This window comes from Pristiophorus japonicus, chromosome 9 (assembly GCF_044704955.1).
Source record: "Pristiophorus japonicus isolate sPriJap1 chromosome 9, sPriJap1.hap1, whole genome shotgun sequence".
NCBI lineage: Eukaryota > Metazoa > Chordata > Chondrichthyes > Pristiophoridae > Pristiophorus > Pristiophorus japonicus.
In genome coordinates, this window is record NC_091985.1 from 36,483,373 (window position 1) to 36,509,144 (window position 25,772).

At 44.0% G+C, this 25,772-nt stretch overlaps 2 protein-coding genes across 4 annotated transcripts in view; both read left to right on the forward strand.

The window, feature by feature from the left end:
- The window catches only part of ndufaf7 (NADH:ubiquinone oxidoreductase complex assembly factor 7), a 49,961-nt gene extending 28,288 nt beyond the window's left edge, over positions 1–21,673 (forward strand). For all 3 annotated transcript variants that reach the window (XM_070889274.1, XM_070889275.1, XM_070889276.1), the window contains 2 exons: positions 6,447–6,620; positions 21,210–21,673. In XM_070889274.1, the coding sequence (XP_070745375.1) occupies positions 6,447–6,620; positions 21,210–21,422 (387 nt within the window). In that variant the 3' untranslated portion in view covers positions 21,423–21,673. The remainder of the gene's footprint in view (positions 1–6,446; positions 6,621–21,209) is intronic.
- LOC139272591 (uncharacterized) lies at positions 2,780–4,036 on the forward strand. The gene is made up of 2 exons (XM_070888663.1): positions 2,780–2,933; positions 3,114–4,036. Exons 1-2 carry the CDS (start codon positions 2,903–2,905, stop codon positions 3,689–3,691), a joined length of 609 nt encoding a protein of 202 aa, XP_070744764.1. The 5' UTR covers positions 2,780–2,902; the 3' UTR covers positions 3,692–4,036.
- Positions 21,674–25,772: the final 4,099 nt, after the last annotated feature.

The window sequence follows — 25,772 nt, forward strand, 5'->3', positions numbered from 1 at the left end:
AGCAGAGCATAAACGCCAGCATGGACTGGTTGGGCTGAATGGCCTGTTTTTGTGTCATATATCATATGTAATCCTATGTAATCTTTTTAAATGATTCATCAAGGTTTAAGTGCTTTTCTTATACTGGGCTTTATTGGAAAATAAGGGTAGGAATTACATGTTTTAATGGCCCAGAAATCCCGATTTCTCCTTCCCGCGGGCGTTCGACTGGATTCTAGAAAAAAGATGTGCACTTACCTGAAGCTGCTGCGCCCACGCGAGATCCCAGTCCTGAGGCCTCCACTGACTGCGCGTCGCAGTGCATGCATGTCAGGACGTGCGCAGGGCTGGAGCTGCAGTCACATGGCTCTGGGCAGCCAATCAAGGTAAAGTATGTTCTTATTCATAAATAATGGGAACTCCGTAAGTTGGAGTTCCCATTATTATGAATGAGAAACCCCCCCCCCCCCCAAACACACAAAGCATTAATAAAAAAATAGAAAAAATACACTACATATTTAACATTAATTTAAATTGAAGTTATTTATGTATTATTAAAAATATATATTTTCAGATTTTTAAAAGTTTTTTAAATTATGCTTTAAAATAAATTTAACGTAGTGGGCAGGGTTTTTAAAAATAAAGTGTTTTTAAAAATTTATTTTTTATGATTTAAGTGTGTTTTAAAACTCTCTTGGCTGTAAAAGTAGGCGCCTACTTTTACCAGGCGCAAGAGTTTTCAGGACATCCGCTGGACAAGAGGTGGGTAAATACCGCAATCTTGCCCATGCGAATGTCCTGGATGTGGTGATGCGTTGGATAGCTTGACAGATTGGAAAAGCCGATTTTCAGCGCATGCGCATTGTATGCTGAAAATTGGCTTTTGCGATGCCTTCCCAGGTCCGTACACACTCAGTATGGACCCGGGAGGCCGGAATTTCTGGGCCAATATCTATAAACACTTGTGATATTATCAGAATAACTAAAACAAAAACTATTAAGTAGATGTACTTTGTGACATCTTATGATATTTTGGATTTCATTCACAATTTATCAGCTTATTTTTATATTGATAGACCAGTCTCCCTCTTGATATATTTGCAAAATCAGAATCCCTTTTACAAAGAAAGGTCATTAATTAAAATTAACATAATTTTTCTGATTTTGTTTTCTAAATATTAATGATCTCATAAGAGAATTGCATTGGACTTCAATTTAATGGATATAGTTGAAATGAGGCAATTACGGAAGCACAACGAGTGATTGAAGTATCGACTTGTAGTACTCCACCTTAATTGCACAATTCGCAGAATCACTTCACCAGTCGAGTTTTCCCCAATAATCTCAGAATAACAAAGATAAAATCTAAGAAATTACAGAAAAGAATGACAATGTCAGTGTTAAATATTGAATCATAGAATGTGACAAGCCATTAGGCCAATCAAATTCCCACACAAACTACCCATTATAATCCCATTTGTCTTGCTCATTCTCTTTATTCTTTAATATTCCTCTTTTTAAAGGAACTATTTTGAAAATAATTTATGGGCTCTGCTTCAATAACAGTTTGGACACTTAGCTGTTTACAGGAGTGAGGAAGGACTTAAAATGAGAACAAACAAATTGTGTATACCTCACTGTTTCTGAAAGGAGTACTGATAATATGATTTTCTATAAAAGATGAATTCAGCCCTAATGAAATGAACTTCATTTCAAACTTGATCCTGATTGGAGTTCATATTGCCATTTAATTGTGGTAATTTGCAAATTGATCAATTATAAATGACCCTAAATCAACCAGTATATTTATATATTCTATAGGCGATCATTCAAACACTGACCACTAGAACCCATGGGCTGGATTTTCAGATTTTTGCGTTTTCGACCATTCCCGGGCCCAATTTGAGGCAGATTCAAAAATTTAGCGCTGGGTTAATGTTAGCGCCAGAGCGTGCAACTTTCGGCAAATGAAAGTTTACAAGGAGCGTCAGCGTTAACGTTGGCGTTGGCGTTGCACCACACACTGCGCGCACCGGAGCTGAAAGTTCCGCGCTAAAAATATCGGTGGCTCTGTGCATGCGCAAATTTTTTACTTTTTTTTATTATTCCTATGCTTCTGGTCTGCTGTCTGGTCGCAAACGCCAATGCAGGGCGCGGCTGCACACATGCCCAGTACACCCGGAGCTGAATCAGCCATTTAACCTTTAAATTTTTATGATGGAGGAGGAAGAGGAGGAATCAAGACAGCGTGCCCGGTGATTCAGCCATGAGGCTAACGAAGCTCTAGTGGGGGCTGTGGAGAGAAGCTGGCAGGAGTTGCATCGTAGGACTGAATCTCGACCACTGCCATCCACTTTTAAGCAGATTGGAGCGAAATTGCTCAGGAGTTCTCTGCTTCAGAAACTGTGATCAGTGCCGAAAGAAATTCAATAATCTTTCAAGGGTCGTTAGAGTGAGTACATTTTAATTCGTGCACTCCTTCATTACTTCAATGATAAATCTGACACACTATTTGTTGTCATGCTATGGTGTCTCTCAGCACTCTGTGGGTTGCCTCCTAAAATGTATGACACAGAGCTAGGCTTAGTTTGGCACCCTATTTGCCATGAATGATATTTACACATTGTTAAGATTGCTTTCTGAGATCCTATAAGGTGTCTCCGCACTTGGATGCCCTCCTAATGAACCACGTGCAACTTCCAAGACTATTAAACAAAGGACTGTATGACATTCAGACAGTATGGTATAAGTGCTTTGGTGGCTATCTGTGCCATTCCTATTTTTATCTTTGCAGGCCAAGAAGTCACATAATTGGCGCGAGCAGGTGTGGACAGGTGGCGGTCCACCTAAGACCTTACCACTCACAGACAATGAAAAAGGAGTGACAGGCCTCATCACCGTCTCAGGTCGGGCAGCTGCCACTATGGGTATTGACCCCTGCTCGGAAACTGAGGGTAAGTCCTGCACACTCCCTGGGCTGGGCTGGGTTGGGGCAATGTCATGCAGTGTCTGCGGACTAGATATAGTAGAGTAGCGGTGATCCTTCAAATGAGCCTGTGCTATGCAAACTTCCTCATGTCACCCGTGCTCCGTCTCCTGCTGCTAACCATTCGTCTGTTACTTTCTACTTCCAGATGACCAGCCACAGCCGCAGCAGCCCTCAAGACAATACTCCACATCAGGCCATCGTCTGAAGGAGGAGGAGGATGATACCGATCAGCCGATTTCGGCGCAGCAGCAATCCGCACCTGTTTTACCACCGGCACTCACCTCGTCTGAGGACGACGACGTGACTTTCTCGTGGTTTGACAACTCCGAGGCTCCTGGGACTAGTGGCGCGCAGCAAAGCAGTTCTGGGGTCGAATCCCGTATGCCATCTCTCCGGAGGGTGAATCGTCAAAGTAGGTCTGCTGCTAGACAGGCAGACATGGAACTGGACATGGTGGGAATGTCCAGGGAGAGCACCCAGGTCAGCCGTCAGCTCATTGATATCTTGGGGAGGATTCCCGCGAGCATCGACAGTCTCAAAGCGACCGTTACAGAGTTACGGTCGCAGATTGTCGGTGCGAGCTGTGATACCTGCGAGGCCATCAATGCCGACACGGGACAGATGGCCTCCAGCAGTGACAGTGGAGTCCGGAGAATGTGGCCTGAACCCTTGCGGAATATTGCACATCACAGGCACAAGCTCTGCTTCAGCTTGGGCAGGTGATGCAATCCATAAACCCTCCTGTCATACTCTCTGCGTTCCCCACTGTCACACCTGTGACTGGCGACGCCAATGAAGAGGCTCGTCAATCAAGCCGGGCCTTCCATGCCACGAACTGGTCCAGTGTGTCCCCAGGCGACATCTCCATTTTCTCTTCCCCGCCCCCCCCCCACTAACACAGCAGCCTTGCTGCATACCATCTTAGTACCACTTTGGTTAGGAGCAGCAAGAAAGGGAGGGTGGTATGGGGAAGGATCAAAAGCCGGTGGTAAAAAATAGTGGGGCAGGGGTTGCTGCATTATGTTGTTGATGCTGGATGCATCTTGTTTTATGTTGCATTATTATGATGTTCTGGATTATGGTGTTGATGTTGTTGAATGATCGCACTGCTGGATGCAGCTAATTCATGTTATTTTAAAGTTTCACAATTAAGTTTATAAAGTTGACAAAGTTTACAACGTTTAATAAATTCTTTTGTTCACCATAACCATTCCTGTGTAGTGTCTCATTTGCAGAATAAGAGGGGGAATAGTCAACATGGTGGGATAGAGTCGCCAGGCAACGGTTCACTCTTCAAGCAAAGCGTTCAGTTATGAGCTGCCGACATAAGGCTTTTGCAGCGGCGACATCTCCACGATGCCTCCCCTGTGGTTGTGGTGGGGGTGGTGGTGGCATAGGTTCCTCAGCAGGCTCGTCTTCCTCCTCCTCACCCCTCCCCCCACTCTCCTGAGGTTGTCCTGCTATCTCCATTGGCAAATCCTGTCCCCTCATGATGGCTAAGTTGTGTAGCTTGCAGCACACCTCAATGAACTCAGAGACCTGCTGAGGGGAGTATTGCAGGCAGCCTCCAGAGTGGTCCAGGCATCGGAAGCGCTGCTTGAGCACTCCCAATTGTCTGTTCGTCGATGTTGCATGTGGCTGCATGGCTCTCATTATAGCGATACTCGACTTCTGTCTGAGAGTTCCGGAGGGGGGTCATAAGCCAGGTGGCGAGACCGTAACCTTTGTCCCTGAGCATCCAGCCTTGTGGTTGATGCCGGAACATGCGTGAGACAGTGCTCTCATGCAAGATGAAAGCATCATGGATGCTCCCTGGATATTGGGCATTGACTGCCATGATGCGCTGAGTATGGTCGCAGATGATTTGTACGTTCATGGAGTGGAATCCCTTTTGGTTTCGGAAAACCTCTGGATTCTCTAAAGGTGCTCGCAGCGCGATGTGCATACAATCAGGGGCACCCTGAATCTTGGAGAAGCCAGCAAATCATCCAAAACCTACAGTCCTCTCATTTTGGGTCTCCCTGGTCATTGGGAAGTTTATGAAGTCCATTCTGCATGCGTACAGAGCATTAGTCAACTGGCGAATGCAGCAATGTGTAGCGTGCTGGGAGATGGAGCATATGTCCCCCACTGATGCCTGAAAGGAGCCGGAGGCAATTGCCACAGTCACCTTCACTTTGACGGACAGTGCAGTCCTGTTGCCACTGGTAGATGGCATCACTTTTTGGAAGCGCAGCCTTAGAACATGAAATAGGAGCAGGAGTAGGCCATTTGGCCCCTCGAGCCTGCTCCGACATTCAATAAGATCACGGCCCTAGCTCCACACCCCACTGTGATTGCCACGCCAAGCGCAAGGACAGAGCGGTGAGAATACAGCAATATATATTTTTGGCACCATTTTGAGCAGAAAGTTGATGCACCTCACGTAAGTGCGCCGATAAAACCGGAGGGCCAAATTTGGACCCAATGTCCCCTAGTTTTAGTTTCCCCTATGAGTGAAAATGTCCTCTCTGCATCCACCTTGTCGAGCTCCCTCATTATCTTATAAGTTTCATTAAGATCTCTTTCATTCTTCTGAACTCCAATGAGTATAGGCTCAACCTATCCTCACAAGTACCCCCAGGTCTCTCAGTACTGCAGCACTTTGCAATTTTTGTCCATTTAAATTATAATTTGCTTTTCTATTATTTCTGCCATAGTGGATAACCTGATATTTTCCCTTCTAACGCACTGTGCCTTAGAGAGCTTCAGGTATGATCGATGTTCCCTGTAAACTGGTGGGGGATAAGGCCTCCTCCCCATATGTTTCCGACCTCTTCGATTACGTTGGAAATGATCATCAATAAGCCGCCTTTCAGCTCGACACCGTATGAATATAGCAGCCAGGATTACTGGCTCCCAACATAGCACATCTTTTAATATGTCCTTTAAAACAAAGTAGAAACTCACACAAACTTCACAATAAAAAGTATGCAGTAACACAGTGTTCTTCTCCCAATGCTTTTAATCACTCACAACTGTGATTTTCTCCTCCGTTTTCAAAATGGCGCCGTGCGCGTCAGAGTGCACCGAGTCCGACTGGTTTTTCTTGGGTTCTCGGATGGACGCTAAATTGGGCGAAATGCTTAAAAATTCCAAACGGTCAAAACAGCGGCGGGGCGCTAAAATTTAGCGCCACCATAAAACCATTGGTGAAAATACTGCCCGAGTGCAAAATCTTGTGCGCCTCGTGTCACGTCCCAAAAAGTCACTTTTGCGCCCCGCCGAGGTGCTAAATGGGGCGCAAATGAGCCAAAAATTCAGCCCATGTTTTACTCTCCACTTGGTTAGAAGACAATATTCAAGATAACCTTTGACTGCTTGATCTGTCACTACTGCTTATCTGTTCTAAAGAGCAACATTTATGTGCAGAAGTTGCTGGATGTATTTAACAATCTTTCTCAATGTTATTATGCTTAATAACCATTATTTTGTAAAGGGTTTTCGTGGGCATCAGCTACATGAAGTGCTCACAGCACCTGGAACTGCAGACCTGACAGCAGATGTTGATTTCAGCTACCTTCGGCAAATGACGGAGGGTAAAGTGGTGTCCTTGGGACCAATTGCACAGCAGCAGTTTCTGAAGAATATGGGCATTGATGTGAGACTTCAGGTAGGATGTTACCAGCATTTCTGTTTTTCCTTCTTTATATGCTGTGGCCTAGATCATTTCTGCCTGTTTGTGTCTTGGAAGTAGGTTTAAGTCCAAAACCAAGGTATCTTCTCTTGCGCTTTTCCTAAGCTATTACACTCTCATTTTATTTGGCAGTTTGTTAGATTGTTGAATTTTCAAGCTGATGTTAGAATCATAGAATGGTTACAGCACAGGAGGCCATTCGGCCCATCGAGCCTGTGTCAGCTCTCTGCAAGAGCACTTCAGCTAGTCCCACTCTCCCACCCCTTCCCCGTAGCCCTGCAATTTTTTTTCCTTCAGATACTTATATAATTCCCTTTTGAAAGCCACAATTGAATCTGCCTCCACAGCCCTTCCAGGGAGTGCATTCCAGATCCTAACCAGTCGCTGCGTTAAGTTTTTATTTCTGTCGCCTTTGGTTCTTTTGCCAATTACCTTAATCTGTGTTCTATGGTTCTTGACCCTTCCGCCAATGGGAACAGTTTCTCTCTACTTTGTCTAGATCCGTCATGATTTTGAACACCTCTATCAAATCTCCTCTCCACCTTCGCTACTCCAAGGAGAACAACCCCAGCTTCTCCAGACTATCCATGTAACTGAAGTCCCTCATCCCTGGAATCATTCTTGGAAATCTTTTCTGCGCCCTCTCTTCGGCCTGCATATCCTTTCTAAAGTGCAATGCCCAGAATTGGACACAATACTCCAGTTGAGGTCAAACCAGTGTTTTAAAAAGGTTCATCATAACTTCCTTGCTTTTGTAGTCTGTCTGTATTTATAAAGCCCAGGATTCCATATGTTTTTTTTAACCGCTTTCTCAATCAGTCCTGCCACCTTCAACGATTTAGCACATATACCCCTAGGTCTCTCTGTTCATGTACCCCCTTTAGAATTATACCCTTTAATTTATATTGCGTCTCCTCGTTCTTCCGACCAAAATGCATCACTTCACACTTTTTTTGCATTGAATTTCATCTGCCACGTGTCCACCCATTCCACCAGTCTGTTTATGTCCTCTTGAAGTCTATCACTGTCCTCCTCGCTATTCACTATACTTCCAAGTTTTGTGTCATCTGCAAATTTTGAAATTGTGCCCTGTACACCCAAATCCAAGTCATTAATATGTAGCAAGAAAAGTAGTGGTCCCAGCACCATTGGGGAACACCAATGTGTACCTTCCAGTCCGAAAAGCAACCATTTACCACTATTCTCTCTTTCCTGTCATTTAGCCAATTTCATATCCATGCTGCCACTGTCTTATATTCCATGGGCTTCAACTTTGCTGGCAAGCCTATTATGTGGCACTTTATCAAATGCTTTTTGGAAGTTCATGTACACCATATTAGCTGCATTGCCCTCATCAACCCTCTCTGTTACCTCATTAAAAAATGTAATGAAGTTAGTTAAATACCATTTGCCTTTAACAAATCCATGCTGGCTTTCCTTAATTAATCTACATTTGTCCAAGTGACTGTTAATTATGTCCCGGACTATCCTTTCTAAAATCTTCCCAACTACCGAGGTTAAACTGACTGGCCTGTTGCTGGTTTTATCCTTACACCCTTTTTGAACAAAGGTGTAACATTTGCAATTCTCTAGTCCTCTGGCACCCACCCCCGTATCTAAGGAGGATTGGAAAATTGTGGCCAGTACCTCCGCAATTTCCATTTTTACTTCACTCAGTATCCTAGGATACATCCTGTCTAGTGCTGGTGACATCTACTTTAAGTACAGCCGGCCTTTCTAGTACCTCCTCTTTTATCAATTTTTATCCCATCCTGTAACTCAACTATCTCCTCTTTCATTTTGACTTTGGCAGCATCTTCTTCCTTTGTGAAAACAGATGCAAAGGACTAATTTAGTACGCAACCATCCCCTCTGCTTCCATGTTGGTTCCTAATCGGCCCCACCCCTCCACTTACTACACATTTATTATTTATAAACCACAGGAGAATTTTGGATTCCCTTTTATGTTAGCTGCCAATCTATTCTCATACTCTCTCTTTGCCCCTCTTAGTTTCTTTTTCATTTCCCCTCTGAACTTTCTATATTAAGGCTGGTTCTCATTTGTATTCTCAACCTGACATCTGTCATACATCCTATTTTTTTTGCTTCATCTTGCTCTCTATCTTTCATCATCCAGGCAGTTATGACCTTGTGGGAATGTACCTCGACTGTACCTGAACCATCTCATCTTTAAAGGCAGTCCATTGTTAGATTACAGCTTTCATAGAATCATACAGAATTACACACAAGGAGGCCATTCGGCCCATTGTGTCCGTGTCGGTTGAAAAATAGCTACCCAGCTTAATCCCACCTTCCAGCACTAAGTCCGTAGCCCTGTAGGTCACGGCTCTTTAAGTGCACATCCAAGTACCTTTTAAATGTGATGAGGGTTTCTGCCTCTACCACCCTTTCAGGCAGTGAGTACCCGACCCCCACCACCCTCTGGAAAAACATTTTCCTCATCTCTCCTCTAATCCTTCTACCAACTACTTTAAATCGATGCCCCCTGGTTATTGACCCATCTGCTGAGGGAAATAGGTCCTTCCTATCCACTCTATCCAGACACCTCATAATTTTATATACCTCAATTAAATCTCCCCTCAGCCTCCTCTGTTCCAAAGAAAACAAACCCAACCTATCCAATCTTTCCTCAAAGCAAAAATGTTCCAGTCCTGGCAACATCCTTGTAAATCTCCTCTCCACCCTCTCTAGTGCAATCACATTTTTCCTCTAATGTGGTGACCAGAACTGTATGCAGTACTCAAGCTGTGGGCTTAACTAGTGTTGTGTACAGTTCTAGCATAACTTCCCGGCTCTTATATTCTATGCCTCAGCTAATAAAGGAAAGCATTCTGGATGCCATTTTAACTCTCCATCCGATCTAGGGCAAAGTGGCAAGTTGGATCCAAAATTGGCTTGGAGGTAGGAAGCAAAGGGTAATGATTGATGGATGTTTTTGTGACTGGAAGGATGTTTCCAGTGGGGTTCCGCAGGGCTCAGTACTGGGTCCCTTGCGTTTTGTGGTATATATCAACGATTTAGATTTGAATATAGGGAGTATGATTAAGAAGTTTGCAGACGACACTAAAATTGGCTGTGTGGTTCATAATGAAGAGGAAAGTCCTGGGCTGCAGGAGGATATCAATCTACTGGTCAGGTGGGCAGAGCAGTGGCAAATGGAATTTAATTCAGAGAAGTGTGAGGTGATGCACTTTGGGAGGTCAAATAAGGAAAGAGTATACACATTAAGTGGTAGGCCACTTAATAGTGTAGATGAACAAAGGGACCTTGGAGTGCTTGTCCACAGATCCCTGAAAGTTGCAGACCAGGTGGATAAGGTGGTTAAGAAGGCATATGGAATGCTTGCCGAGGCATAGAATACAAGGGCAGGGAGGTTATGCTTAAATTATATAATACTTTGGTTAGGCCACAGCTGGAGTACTGCGAGCAGATCTGGTCGGCATATTATAGGAAGGACGTGATTGCACTAGAGAGGGTGCAGAGGAGATTTACTAGGATGCTGCCTGGAATAGAAAATCTTAGTTATGGGGACAGATTGGATAGGCTGGGTTTGTTCTCATTGGAACACAGGAGGTTGAGAGGAGACCTCATTGAGGTGTACAAAATATTGAGGGCCTGGACATAGTGGATAGTAAGGGCCTATTTCCCTTGGTGGAGCGGTCTATTACGAGGGGGCATAGTTTTAAGGTGGTTTGGAGGGGATTTGAGGTGGGGGAGGGGGGCTTCTTTACGCAAATGGTTGTGTGGATCTGGAGCTCGCTGCCTGGAAGAGTGGTGGATGTAGAAACCCTCACCACTTTTAAGAGATGGTTGGATGGGCACTTAAAGTGCAGTAACCTGCAGGGTTACGGACCTAGAGCTGATAATTGGGATTAGACTGGATGACTTTTGGTTGGACGGCACAGATATAATGGTAAATACTGCAGGGAATCGAATACGGCCAGGGTGATCTCCTGGACTAGTTTCGATCGCCTGGATGGGTCGAGAGGAATTTTCCCAGATTTTGTCTCCCTAAATTGGCCTGGGTTTTTAATCTGGTTTTTGCGTCTCCCAGAGGATCACATGGGTCCGGTTGGGGTGGAGTGTAGAATGTTTCAGTATAAGGGATGTCGTAGTTGTGTGAGGCAGACTGGTTGGGCTGGGTGCTCTTTGCCTTTCCATCATTGTTCATAGGTTTATATGTAACCTTTAGGGCTGCTGACCAAGGGCCATGTGGCTCTTTGTCGGCCGGCGCGGACACGTTGGGCTGAAATGGCCTCCTCCTGCGCTATAACTTTCTATGTTTCTAACTACCTTATCGACCTGTTCTGGTACCTTTAAGAATCTGTGGACATGCACTCCAAGGTCCCTCTGGTCTTCCACATCTCTCAGTATCCTCCCATTTATTGTGTATTCCCTTGCCTTGTCCCTCCCCAAATGCATTACCTCACACTTTTCCGGATTGCATTCCATTTTCCACTTTTCTGACCAGTTCATCGATATCGTCCTGCAGTCTAAAGCTTTCCTTCTCACTGTCAACCACACGGCCAATTTTTGTATCATCTGCAAATTTCTTTATCATACTCCCTACATTTACGTCTAAGTCATCAATATATACCACAAAAAGCAAGGGACTGAGTACTGAGCTCTGTGGAATCCCACTGGAAACAACCTTCCAGTTGCAAAAACCATTACCCTTTGCTTCCTGCCACTGAGCCAATTTTGGATCCAATTTGCCACTCTCCCTTGGATCCCATGGGCTTTTACTTTTTTGATCAGCCTGTCATGTGGGACCTTGTCAAAAGCCTTGCTAAAATCCATGTAGACTATATCAAATGCACTGCCCTCATTGACCCTCCTTGTTACCGCCTCAAAAAATTCAATCAAGTTAGTTAGTCATGACCTTCCCATAACAAATCCATGTTGACTGTCCTTGATTAATTTGTGTCTTTCTAAATTAAGGTTTATACTTTCCCTCAGAATTGATTCCAATAATTTGCCCACCATCGAGGTTAAACCAACTGGCCCTGTAATTACTCAGTTTATCCCTTCCTCCCTTTTTAAACAATGGTACACTTTAGTAGTTCTCCAATCCTGTAGCCTGGGAGGATTGGAAAATCCTCAGAGCCAGAGCCTCCGCAATATCCTCCCTTGCTTCTTTTAATCGTCTAGAATATATTTCATCCGGTCCTGGCGGTTTATTTACTTTCAAAGATGCTGAACTCCTTAATACTTCCTCTCTTACTATGTTTATCCCATGCAATATTTCACTCTCTTCCTCTTTAACTTCAACATCGGCATCATCCCCCTCTTTTGTGAAGACAGCCGCAAAGTATTCATTAAGTACCTTACCCATATCCTCCTCCTCCACACACAGATCACCATTTTGGTCCCTAATAGGCCCTACTCTTTCCTTAGTTATCCTCTTGCTCTTTATGTAATTATAAAACATCTTTGGGTTTTCTTTGATTCTACTTGCCAGTATTTTTTCATGCCCTCTCTTTACTTTCCTAATTTCCTTCTTAATTTCACCCCTACCCTTTCTAAACTCTTCTAGGCTTTCTGCAATATTGAGCTCTCGATATCTGATATAAGCTTTCCTTTTTTGCCTTATCTTACCCTGTATGCACCTTGTCATCCAGGCGGCTCTAAATTTGGCTGTTCTACCCTTTTTCTTTGTGGGAACATGTTCACCCTGAACTCCATGTATCTCCCTCTTGAATGCCTCCCACTGCTCTGACACTGATTTACCTTCAAGTAGCTATTTCCAGTCCACTTTTTCTAAATCACTTCTCAACCTAGTAAAATTGGCCTTCCCCCAATTTAGAACCTTTACTCCTGTTTTATCTGTGTCCTTATCCATAATTATGCTAAAACTAACTGAATTATGGGCCTCAATTTTGGCCGAGCTTGTTTTTTGGCGCACTTACTGGAGTTGTACCGAAAAATGTTGTTGCCGCTGTCCGGCCTCTTCACTGCAGTCGCGCAGCATGGCTAGTCGAGTAGGGAGTGGAGCCAGCGTTCTGCGCTGAAAACTGCCGGGACGTCTGCACATGCGCAATGGTCCGCTGGTGATGTCCACGCATGAGCAGTAGCGCTACAAGTCTGCAACAACAGTAGGTCTCTCTCACTTTCAGAGCGTGGCGATGAGCTCCTTCAGGTAAAGTTCCCTGCATTTATTCTGCCTTCTTTGTTGAGCTAGGGGCGGGCAGGAGAACTGATAGTGCTCCTGCCTGCCCGTGATTTCTATCAGTTCTCCTGCCCGCCCCTAGCCCTGGCCGAGTGGCCTCCGGGCTGTACTCAAAGAAAACCTAAAAGAAACCCTTTGAGATTGGCTCCTCACTGAGAGTGTGGGACTGCTGAGTTTACCCTATAGTTTTATGACAGAATATCTTGGTGAATTTGTGCATTAAGATAAAGGCTGAGGAATGGAATATCTTTTTCCTTTATGGAACTGGTTGCACTTACTACCGTCAGGAGCAAATGTTTTTTGCAGTGTCGAGTTTCTATTTTTACGTAGCCTATCATTCGAGGTTTTGTTTGCAAGGTTTGGTGGTTTGTAAGGCTCGGTGGTTTAGGTGCAGATCCTCTCCATTTCCCGCCCCTATCCCAGGCCGAATGGCCTCCGATGTACCTACCTGCGCCGATTTCTTTAACATTCCGCAAGGGTTTACTGAAGCGGCCACATACGCTGGCCTAAGTATAAATGGAGCAACTATTAGCTGGCCAAAGTTGCCTAAATGGGCAGAACTGGCCTAGGTGGCTGGTACTGCCCCCTTTTGAGAAAAAAAAAACTCACCTAAAAAAAATCATAACTAACTCAGTTACGCCAGTGCAAATTGATTGGGGAAAATGGGGATTTTTAAGTTATGCCAAAAAAAACAAGTTACTCCAAAAAATAAGGAGCAACTCCTGGCTAAAATTGAGCCCAATATCACTACCACAAAAATGCTCTCCCACTGATTCTCCTCTCACCTACCCAGCTTCATTCCCTAAAACTAAATCCAGAACTGCCCCCTTCCTCGTTGGGCCTGCTACATATTGGCAAAAATATTCTCCAGAATGCACAGGAATTTTGTGCCCTCTGTATCTTTTACATTGATAGTATCCCTGTTAATATTAGAGTAATTGAAATCCCCCACTATTACTGCCCTATTGTTTTTGCACTTATCAGAAATTTGCATACAAATTTGCTCTTACATCCCTCTATTTGGGGTCTACAGTACACTCCCAGCAGTGTGATTGCTCCTTTTTGTTCTAGTTCAACCCATATAGCCTCATTTGATGACCCTTCTAACATATTATCCCTTCTCACAGCTGTAATTGTTTCTGTAACCAATATTGCCACCTCCACTGCTTTTTTAACCCCCTCTCTATCTCGTCTGCCAATCTTGGATTCTTTTATACCCAGGCCAGATCCATTCTCAACCCACTAAAATTTGCCTTCCTCCAATTAAGTATTTTTACTCTAGATTGCTCCTGGTCCTTTTCCATAGCTAATCTACTCCTTATGATACTATGATCACTGTTCCCTAAATGTTCACCTATTGACACTTGCACCACCTCATTCCTTAGAACCAGATCCAGCAATGCCTCCTTCCTCGTTGGGCTGGAAACATACGGATTAAGAAAATTCTCCTGAACACACTTCAGAAATTCTTCCCCGTCTCTGACCTTTACACTATTACTATCCCAGTCTATAGTAGGATAGTTGAAATCCCTCATTATCACTACTCTATAGTTCTTACACCTCTCTAATTTCCCTACAAATTTTCTCCTCTATATCCTTTCCACTAGTTAGTGGCCTATAGAATACAACTAGTAGTGTAAAGGCACCTCTATTGTTTCTTGTCTCTAGTGTCAGCTGTGGCTCAGTGGGTAGCACACTCGCCTCTGAGTCAAAAGGTTGTGGCTTGATGTCCCACTCCAGGAACTTGCACACCTAAATCTAAGTTGACACTTCAGTGCAGTGCTGAGGGAGTGCTGCACTGTTGGAGGTCCCGTCTTTGGGATGAGACATTAAACCGAGATCCTGTCTGCTCTCTCAGGTGGACATAAATGATTTTGAAGAAGAGCAGGGAAGTTTTCCCCGGTGTCCTGGCCAATATTTATCACTCAATCAACATAACAAAAACAGACTATCTGGTCATTATCACATTGCTGTTTGTGGGAGCTTGCTGTACAAAAATTGGCATTACAACAGTGACTACACTCCAAAAGTACTTTGGCTGTAAATCGCTTTGAGAAGTCCGGTGGTCGTGAAAGGCGTTATATAAATGCAAGTCTTTCTTAGCTCTAACCAAATACATTCTGTCCTTGATCCCTCCAGGACATCCTCTCTCTCCAGCACTGTAATATTCTCCTTAATATTGCCATCCCACCTTCAGTCTTTCCTTCCTTCCCTATCTTTCCTGAACACCAGGAATATTTAGTACCCAATCCTGTCCTTTTATGAGCCAGGTCTCTGTTATCGCCACATCATCATATTCTCATGTGGCTATTTGCGCCTGTAGCTCACCGACTTATTTACCACACTTCATGCATTCAAACACATGCAATGTAAATCTATCTTGGACCTTTTTGTATTCTCTCTTAGTCTGACCCCACCTAATACTATTTCTTACTCTAGTGCTATCTGTCTCTCCCAATCCTTTATACACCTTGTTTCTCCTTTCTAATGCTATATCCTAGTGTCCATCCCTCTGCCAAATTAGATTAAATTTTCCTCCCCAACACTCGCCCCACCCCCCCCCATGCCCCCGCAAGTACATTTTTTCCAGCTCTGTTGAGGTGCAACCCGTCCAGCCTGTACAGGTCCCACCTCTTCCAGAACTGGTCCCAATGTCCCAGGAATCTAAAGAACTCCCTCCTGGCATCTCTCTAGCCATGCATTCGTGTGCTTTAACCTCCTATTTCTATACTCACTAGCTCATGGCACCGGGAGGAATCTGGAGATTACTACCTTTTGAAGTCCTGCTTTTTAATCTCTTTCCTAGCTCCCTAAAATCTGCCTGCAGGACCTCATCCCTCTTTCTACCTATGTCGTTGATACTGATATGGACCACGATGTCTGGCTGTTCATCCTCCCCACCCCCCCCCCCCTCACAATGTTCTGCAGCCACTCAGTGACATCCTTGACCCTGGCACCAGGGAGGCAACATACCATCCTGGAATCACGTCTGCGGCCGCAGAAACACTTGTCTGTTCCCTTATCAAATCTCCGCGCACTATTGCCTTTCCGGTCCTCCTACTCCCCCACTGTACAGCTGAGCCATCTGTGGTGCCATGAAATTGGCTTTGGCTGTACTCCCCAGATAAACCATTGCTTTCACAGTTAGAGAGCAAGATTGCACTCGGGACTACTGCACTACCTGCCTGGTCCTCCTTGTCTATCTGATGGTCCCCCATTCCCTCTCTGCCTGCACACTCTTAAGCTGCGGGATGACCACCTCCTGAAACATGCTCGCCACGAAGCTCTCAGTCTCACGGATGCACTGAAGTGACGTCAGCTGCTGCTCTAGCTTCGAAACCCGGAGCTTTATCTCCTCCAGCTGATGACACTTCCTGCACTTGTGGTTGTCCAGGACACGAGTAGCTTCCTGGAGTTCCCACATGGCACAGCATGTGCATTCCACAGGACTGAGGTGCCCTGCCATGCCTCTATTTACTATACTACTAACTAAACTTCTTAGCTAACCCACTGACCTAACGTAGAAAGAAAAAGACAAAGGTAATACTCACCAACCAATCACCTACCTGCTGTCCTGTGATGTCACTCCTTGATTTTTTTGTTGTTTTCGAAGCCGAATGTGCCACTGCCACACAGGTCTGCTCTCCTGCTGTATCTGTACTGCCCCTCCTCCTTTTGCTGCTGCTCGGGTCTGCTCATGTTCCTGGAATCCACGAGGGATTCAGGGTGTACTCCAATTCATCCGATTTCGTCTCGTATTTGTTGACATACTAGGACAACTAGCGCCTTTAATGTAGTAAAATGTCCCAAGGTGCTTCACAGGAGTAATATAAGATCAAAAAATTTGGCACCAAGTCACATAAGGGGAAATTAGGGTAGATGACCAAAAGCTTGGTCAAAGACGATCGAGAGGCGGAGAGGTTTAGGCAGGGAATTCCAGAGCTTAGAGTCTAGATGACAGAAAGCACGGCCACCAAGGGTTGAGCAATTAAAATCAGGGATGCTCAAGAGGGTAGAATTAGAGGAGCGCTGATATCTCATGGGATTCTGGGGCTGGAGGAAATTACGGAGATAGAGAGGGGCGAGGCCATGGAGGGATTTGAAAATAAGGATGAGAATTTTGAAATCGCGTCGTTGTTTATCCGGGAGCCAATGTAGGTCAGTGAGCACAGGGGTGATGGGTGAACAGAACTTGGTGCAAGTTAGGACATGGGCAGCTGTGTTTTGGATGTCTTCAAGTTTACATAGGGTAGAATGTGGGAGGCCAACCAGGAGAGCGTTGGAATAGTCAAGTATAGAGGTAACAAAGGCATTGATGAAGGTTTTAGCAGCTGCTGAGCTGAGGCAAAGGCGGAGACAGGCGATGTTATGGAGGTGGAAATAGGCAGTCTTAATTATAGAGTATTATTGTAGAGCTGTATATGAAAAATGTTTTCTCTAATTAAAGCACTGTTTTGTTTGGGGAGCTGACAGGGTTTTTGAAAGCTTGGACAGGTGATTCAAACTCTTAAAGACCACTTTCCTATACACGTACAGCATGATTGATCATAATCATGTCTTTTCCTTAACTTGTGCTGTGTACTTTTCAGTTTTTGTTTCATAAATGTGAACTATTATTTCTGTCAAAATTTATAACATATTCCAATAAATTAGAAACTAAATGCTTCATTATGGCTTTTGCATATTAAAAACAAAGTTCCTCATTGTGAGATTGCTGTCCTTTTCAGAACTCTCTCTTTTCCCCATGTCAGTTTTTCCTCTCTCTCTTCTGAAGGTTCTAGGTCCATCAGAATGGTCATTCCTCATTAATGGGCTCAGGCAGACAGTGAGTGTCATCAGGGTAATGGAGAGGTGATGATGCATCAGAACCAAGCAAATCCTAACCTCACCCAGCCCCTACCGAGGCACACTTTCCAGCAGGTGTGATTTCAGGAGCAGGAACCTGACTTGGTTTAACCTGACTTGGTTTTCCCTAACCTCGAGACGCAACTACTCTACTACTGCTCTGGCTGGGATCGGCTAACTCAGCACAAACCATGGATCAAACTTGGAACCTTGGTCTGTCAGGCTCAGTTACACTTGGGGAGGTGCAGTTACTTCTGCATTGTGGTTAACTCTACTTCTCAACAGCATATCGATTCAGAATTCGCAGCAAAGGACAGTTTGGCAAAATCAGCCATTGCAGAGCAGCATTCTTTTTATTTAAACTGTAATTTAATCAAAATTACCGTGAAGAATGTGCACCCATCATTGTACAACTTTCCAGTCCTCTACACTAAATACTCTTTCTTTCTCCAAAGTAATTTTTTGCTCAAATTTCTTTCCTAATTTTTTTTACCTCGGGAAAGCTGTTCTCTACAATTGCACTGTGGGAGCCACAGGATTAGAAAAAATACTTGGTTGCTAAATTCCGCCCCTTTTATTACATAATAGGCTTGCATTTTGTACTGAATAGATACAATCCTTTGTGTCATCTAGAATGTGTTAGCTGATACTCTTCTATAACTATCAATGTCATATTACAAGCTCTGTTTCCCCATAACACACACATTAGGATTCATGGCACGGGATTGTATAGGCATATAAATGACTGAAATCTTATATAAGGTTTAGATGTACATTTGCTGATGATGTGATCTTAACTTTTCATCTGTAAGTAGTTTTTGTTCTTGATCCCGTTAGCGAAATCAGATTCTCTTCTGGTATAGTGGGATCCTGACTTGATCTGGGCAGAGCAATGCCCATGTCTTGACTGGAATCTGTATATAATGTGTAAAATGTTCATCTAGATAAGTAATTAATATATAAACAAAATTAGGTTGTGCTACTATAATGTAGAAATCTGTCACTTACTATTTTTGTTGTCAGTTTGCATGCTACTCAAAGTATTTTTTTTATATGGGGGAACAGGCTATTATAGGAAAATGACTAACTTGCATTTATATAGCACCTCTCACCTCCTCGAGATGTCCCACAGTGTTTCACAGCTGATTATCAATTTTGAAATGTAGTGACTGTTGTTATGTAAACATACATACATATCATCAGTCAGAATGTCCCATTCCTGGGCATGTGTTCATAAACAAGGTTGACACTCAGTGAAGTATTGAAAGAGTGCTGCATTGTTGGAGGTGGCATCCTTTGAAGAAAACATTCAAACTAGGGCTAATCTGCCTGTTCAGGTGCATGTTAAAGATCCCATGGTAACATTTGAAGTAGCGGGGTTAACATTCTGCCCTCAACCACCAAAACAAATTAACTAGTCACTCGTTCAGTTGCTGGTTGTAGATTAGAGTGAAAATTGGCTGCAATGTTTGCAGACGTAACACTTACTCCACTTCAGAGTAATTTTTTTGGGTCACTCTAATAAGATGTAATGGAGTAATGAGATATAAATGTAATTCTTTCACTTTCTAGAGGGGACAGAACTCTATGCTGGTAAAACCAGCCACAAGCCCAAGACCAAAAAAGAAATTATATTGCTTAGATGGGCCACTTGGTTATTTGAAGATTGAGTTGTGCTATTTTATTGTCAAACGTGGCTAATTGCTAGCATTGTGTCAGCTCCTTGTTGTACTGGACTTGGTCAACATGAATGCTTGTCGCTCTGCAATACACTGACCAGACAGGTGGTGACGATTTACAATTTGATAGTGTTGTGCTATCAATTGGGTACCTAATTTACACAGATACCAGTGTGAATCGAGCACCAAATTGGTGGTAAAGCAGCGCTTACATAGAAACATAGAAAATAGGTGCAGGAGTAGGCCATTCGGCCCTTCGAGCCTGACTGCCATTCAATAAGATCATGGCTGATCATTCCCTCAGTACCCCTTTCCTGCTTTCTCTCCATACCCCTTGATCCCTTTAGTCATAAGGGCCATATCTAACTCCCTTTTGAATATGTCCAAAGAACTGGCCTCAACAACTTTCTGTGGTAGAGAATTCCACAGGTTCATAATTCTCTGAGTGAAGAAGTTTCTCCTCATCTCGGTCCTAAATGGCTTACCCTTTATCCTTAGACTCTGTCCCCTGGTTCTAGACTTCCCCAACATCAGGAACAGTCTTCCTGCATCTAACCTGTCCAGTCCCATCAGAATTTTATATGTTTCTATGAGATCCCCTCTCATTCTTCTAAATTCCAGTGAGTATAAGCCTAGCCGATCCAGTCTTTCCTCATATGTCAGTCCTGCTATCCCGGGAATCAGTCTGGTGAACCTTCGTTGCACTTCCTCAATAGCAAGCACTTCCTCAGATTAGGAGACCAAAACTGCACATAATACTCAAGGTGTGGTCTCACCAAGGCCCTGTACAACTGCAGCAAGATCTCCCTGCTCCTATACGCAAATCCCCTCGCTATGAAGGCCAGCATGCCATTTGCTTTCTTTACTGCCTGCTGTACCTGCATGCCTACCTTAAATGACTGATGTACCATGACACCCAGGTCTTGTTGTACCTCCCCTTTTACTAATCTATCACCATTCAGATAATAATCTGCCTTCCTGTTTTTGCCATCAAAGTGGAGAACCTCACATTTATCCACATTATACTGCATCTGCCATGCATTTGCCCATTCACCTAACCTGTCCAAGTCCCTCTACAGCCTCTTAGCGTCCTCCTCACAGTTCACACTACCACCCAGCATATTGTCATCTGCAAACTTGGAGATATTACACTCAATTCCTTCGTGTATATTGTAAATAGCTGGGGTCCCAGCACTGAACCCTGCGGCACTCCACTAGTCACTGCCTGCCATTCTGATAAGGACCCGTTTATCCTGACTCTCTGCTTCCTGTCTGCCAACCAGTTCTCTATCCACATCAATACATTACCCCCAATACCATGTGCTTTAATTTTCTGCCACTACGTAATCTAACAATGATCTGAAGAGTAATACACAAGCAGTGAATATTAGCAGAATACTGCCTGATCTTTCAGAGAACCTATGATTAGATTTACTTTGGCAGGAAGGCTACTAGTGCTTTGGCCCAGAACCACCATCTGTAGCTGCCAATGCCAAACTCAAGGAAGCACTTTAACTCTCAAAAATCTCTGCACTTCTCCTTTTGTCGCATCTATATCACCTGTGCCAGCTCCCAATGTTCCAGGCAATCCTGAATCTTTTGCCTTATCTGGAGCTGTGCTTATAACATCAGGAGTCAATAGCTGCCGGATGAGCAGGGATCCTCCCACATGATTTAAGGTGTATTGAGTAGTTTTAGCAGTGTAGAAAACATAGCTTTTACATGTATTGTTGGCTAACATATGTAAGCTATATTCAGTTATCTGTATGGTCTTACACGTTTGTAGTTTTGTACTCAATCTAGGAAATTTAAATCAATAACTACTTTTTTTCCCCCTTTTCCGATCTCTAGGTACTGCTGAGAAATGCATCTGACCCAGCTATACACAAAGACCTAATCGGTGCCTATGATATGATAATGAACCCTGAGAAAATGGGGAAACGATTCAAGTTTTTTGCCTTGTTGCCTCATAATAGACTAATAATTTCAAGGCATGGCACGAGGACAGAGAAATGTGGTCCAACAGCACCACCTGTTGCAGGTTTCAGTGAACTGCAGTTGTAAAGGAGGACCGAAGATAACTAACTGGTTCAGAATGACTGAGGTGCAGCATGGCAATGACAATGAAATAAAGCTGCAGTACCAAGTCGAAGCACGTCATTGTTTTTATAACATCACAAGCTGATAACTTGTACACATGTCCAGAGAGAGCACATCTTAACAAAAGCAGAGAACGAAAATAATTCTAATTCACTTAAGATTATGTAAATTCCAGATTCAAGAATAATACATAAATTAAATGATGGTTTTTCCAATGACGTTGCTGTTTTTGTTCTTAGTGGTAGAAGTTGTGGCTGTTCTAGCAAACTTATCAAATTGCTGCTGTGCATCCTGTAGATAGTACACACTGCAGCCACAATACCTGGTGGTGGAAGGAGTGGATACTGAGTCCAGTGGCAGGCTGCTGATCAAGCAAATTGCACTGTTCTGGATGCAATGAAGCTATGAGTATTGTTGTGGGTGCACCCATCCAGGCAAATGGTGAGTATTGTATCCCACTCTTCACTTGAGCCTTGTAGATATCTATCACTCTATTGTCACAAGGTACCCTGCCTCTATCCTTCTCTTATGGCCACATTGTTGATGCGGTTGGTCCAGTTAAACTTCCAGTCTGTGGTGATTTCCTAGGATGTTGATGGTGGGGCAGGTTGCGATGATGGTACTAGTGAAGATTAGGGGAAGTGATTGGCCTTTTGTGTGTTGAGATGGTCATGCGTGGCACTTGCAAGTGTGAATGTAACCTGCCGTTTGTCAGCCCAAGTCTTTATTAATGAGAAGGATAGCAGAGAGGAGGTAAATCTTGAAGTGGCTGAGAGCGAGATGAACAATATTAGAATGAATAAAAGGAAAATCTTAGCTAAGTTAGTTAAGCTAAAGTCACTGTTGTAATGTAGGCAAAAGTGGCAGTCAATTTGCGCACAGCAAGTTCCCACAAACAACAGAGATAGAAGACCAGCTAACATGCTTTTAGGAGTGTTGATCAAGGGATAAGTTTTGGCCAGGGCACTGGGAGATCTCACCCGTTCTTTAGTGCCATCAATGTGCACACAGGGCTTCTATTTAACATCTCATCCAAAAGATAACATTTCTGACCATGCAGTGGTCCATTACAGTGGCCTAGATTATGTGCTCAAATCCTTATCATTAAATCACAACCTCCTGGTGCAGAAGCAAAAGTGTGACCACTGGGTCAAGCTGACACTTTTTTGGAGGGGGGGGGGGCAGGTGAATTCTTTATGGGACAGCGTTCCAGCAAGACAGGTGTTCTACCTGACTCATTTTGCTGGGTCATACAAAACTGACGGGCAGGAAAAGACCAGCTGATTGATCCAACCTGACCCACATTCATGATGCCCGGAGCATCATAGCTAGACATCTCCTAAACCACAGCAGCCACGGAGAAAGGCAAAAAGCAAAAACAAACGCACAGAGGAAAAAAATCGGGAAAATTCCTCTCGGGCAATCCAGGAGACCACATTGACTCCACTGATGTTAACTGTCACTTACCTTTTATAACATGCGATTTTTTTGCTTCAGCTAAGAACTGGTCCAGATCTCTTTTGAAAGCATGGAGAGTGTCAGCACACACCAGGGTTGGAGCTCCTTAAGTATAGATGACAGGCTCTTGGCAGGATTCCTTCTTGCCTTCAAGAGCGAGTGTGCCTGTAGAAAGTAGGAGAATTCAAGTGCTACAGGACCAAACGATCCAGAAAAGAACTTTCAACATGAAGTAGTACCGACAAAATTCCAGATGGTGGTCCACTCTAGGCCTCGGCCACAATTGGATCTTCAACGGCTAAGTAGCTGGGGCTGACCGGAGGGAGATGAAGCTGCTACAGTGTCTTCTCGTTTTATAAGGGCAATTTAGCGGTGTTACCAACAGCTACAAATCTTTGCTTGATTTTGTTAGTTTTTGAACCGCTTAGCTGTTTATAGCTGCTGCTTTTGGTGTTTAGATAACCCTGTGTTGTAACTTCACTAGGTTGGTGTCTCATTCAAAGATGAGCCTGGTGCTACTTTCGGTACGCCCTCTCCGAGATGGATTTTCCTGTTTGGGGGCAGACCTGCCTGGACTCTGACCCATTTTGCTGGGTCAGGGACCATGGTGAGATTCCTGCTGCCAAGTGGGAGGGAGTCTGTCAGTTACACGAAGAATGAGGCAGTGCTACAGCACAGTCACCCCTCCAGCACTAGCACAGGTGGTGAGGAACCTTTTAAAGTGGTAGAAGAGGCCCAAAAAGAAAATCTACTGGCTTTATGGGAACTAAATTGGAGGAAGAGGAGGCCTCGACTTGGCTCTCTCTCCCTCCTTTGGGGCCATTACCTCAAGCCTACTGTCACCTTTCTCCCGGTGCTCCCAGGGAACAGAAGTGAACTCCACCCGGCCCTGCCTCCTTGCCAGCATTTGCATGCAGTGGGGCTGGTAGTAAATATAGAAACATAGAAAATAGGTGCAGGAGTAGGCCATTCGGCCCTTCAAGCCTGCACCACCATTCAATAAGTTCATGGCTGAACATGCAACTTCAGTACCCCATTCCTACTTTCTCGCCATACCCCTTGATCCCCCTGGTAGTAAGGACCTCATCTAACTCCTTTTTGAATATATTTTGTGAATTGGCCTCAACAACTTTCTGTGGTAGAGAATTCCACAGGTTCACAACTCTCTGGGTGAAGAAGTTTCTCCTCATCTCGGTCCTAAATGGTTTACCCCTTATCCTTAGACTGTGACCCCTGGTTCTGGACTTCCCCAACATTGGGAACATTCTTCTTGCATCTAACCTGCCTAAACCCGTCATAATTTTAAACATTTCTATGAGATCCCCTCTCATTCTTCTGAACTCCAGTGAACACAAGCCCAGTTGATCCAGTCTTTCTTGATATGTCAGTCCCGCCATCCCGGAAATCAGTCTGGTGAACCTTCGCTGCACTCCCTCAATAGCAAGAATGTCCTTCCTCAAGTTAGGAGACCAAAACTGTACACAATACTCCAGGTGTGACCTCACCAAGGCCCTGTACAACTAAAGAAACACCTCCCTGCCCCCTATACTCAAATCCCCTCGCTATGAAGGCCAACATGCCATTTGCTTTCTTAACCGCCTGCTGTACCTGCATGCCAACCTTCAATGACTGATGTACCATGACACCCAGGTCTCTTTGCACCTCCCCTTTTCCTAATCTGTCACCATTCAGATAATAGTCTGTCTCTCTGCTTTTACCACCAAAGTGGATAACCTCACATTTATCCACATTATACTTCATCTGCCATGCATTTGCCCACTCACCTAACCTATCCAAGTCGCTCTGCAGCCTCATAGCATCCTCCTCGCAGCTCACACTTCCACCCAACTTAGTGTCATCCGCAAATTTGGAGATATTACATTTAATCCCCTCGTCTAAATCATTAATGTATAATGTAAATAGTTAATGGAAGGTGAGAATGAATAAAGCCAGCCCACTAAGTAAAATATTTTATCATTTCAATTATAGGCTACAGTGAAGATATAGATCTTAAAGCAATTTTGCATCTCTCCTCAACTAATCAGATTGAAGAATCATTAATGAGTAGCGCAAAGTCTGAACCAAGAAGTGTCAGTCCATAGAATCATAGAAATTTGCAGCTCAGAAGGAGACCATTCAGCCCATTGTGCTGGTTCTTAGAAAGCAGTCGTGCATTGTCCCACATACCAGATTTTGCGGTAAAAATATCAGTGCCACCGATAGCCTCACCATTATTTTCACCACAAAATCTAGCCTGTTCAGTGTTCAGAAATAAATGCTTTGAAACAAAATCACTTGAAAGTTATTAGGTCATATGATTCAGCGACTGCATGGAGGTTTGTGGGGATTATGATGACATTACCTTGTGAGGGAGCTCTGTTTACCAAGCAAGTGACCTTCATACATGTCAATCTAGAAAGAAGCAAAAGCTGACCAATAGCTTCAAAAAAGCTTATAGCTCAGAAACATCCCTGAATATTGTGTGTATAAAATGTGAAGACTGGGGTGAGAATTTCCTCAGGGATTCTTCACTTTGTCCCAGTAAATTTGGCAAAAGTTTAGCAGCCCAAACTTCCACCAAAATTACAACTCTTTTTGGGGACAAAAAGTAAACATTAAATCAAGTGCCCCCCAATCTGGGGGACACCCCAAACATTTCCAAGGCCCTCTTGTTTTTTTTGTGTTTTTTTTTGTATTTTCTGTAGTTTTTTTTGGTGTTTTTTTTTGGTGGAGGGGGGATGCTAGTACAATCCAGTGCGGGGTGGTAAGGCAGTAGGCCTTCACAGTCCCATGTGTATGTGTGATCCCACTTGCTTTTGGAGAGGATCTCAGAGGGAAATATCTAGCCATAGATGT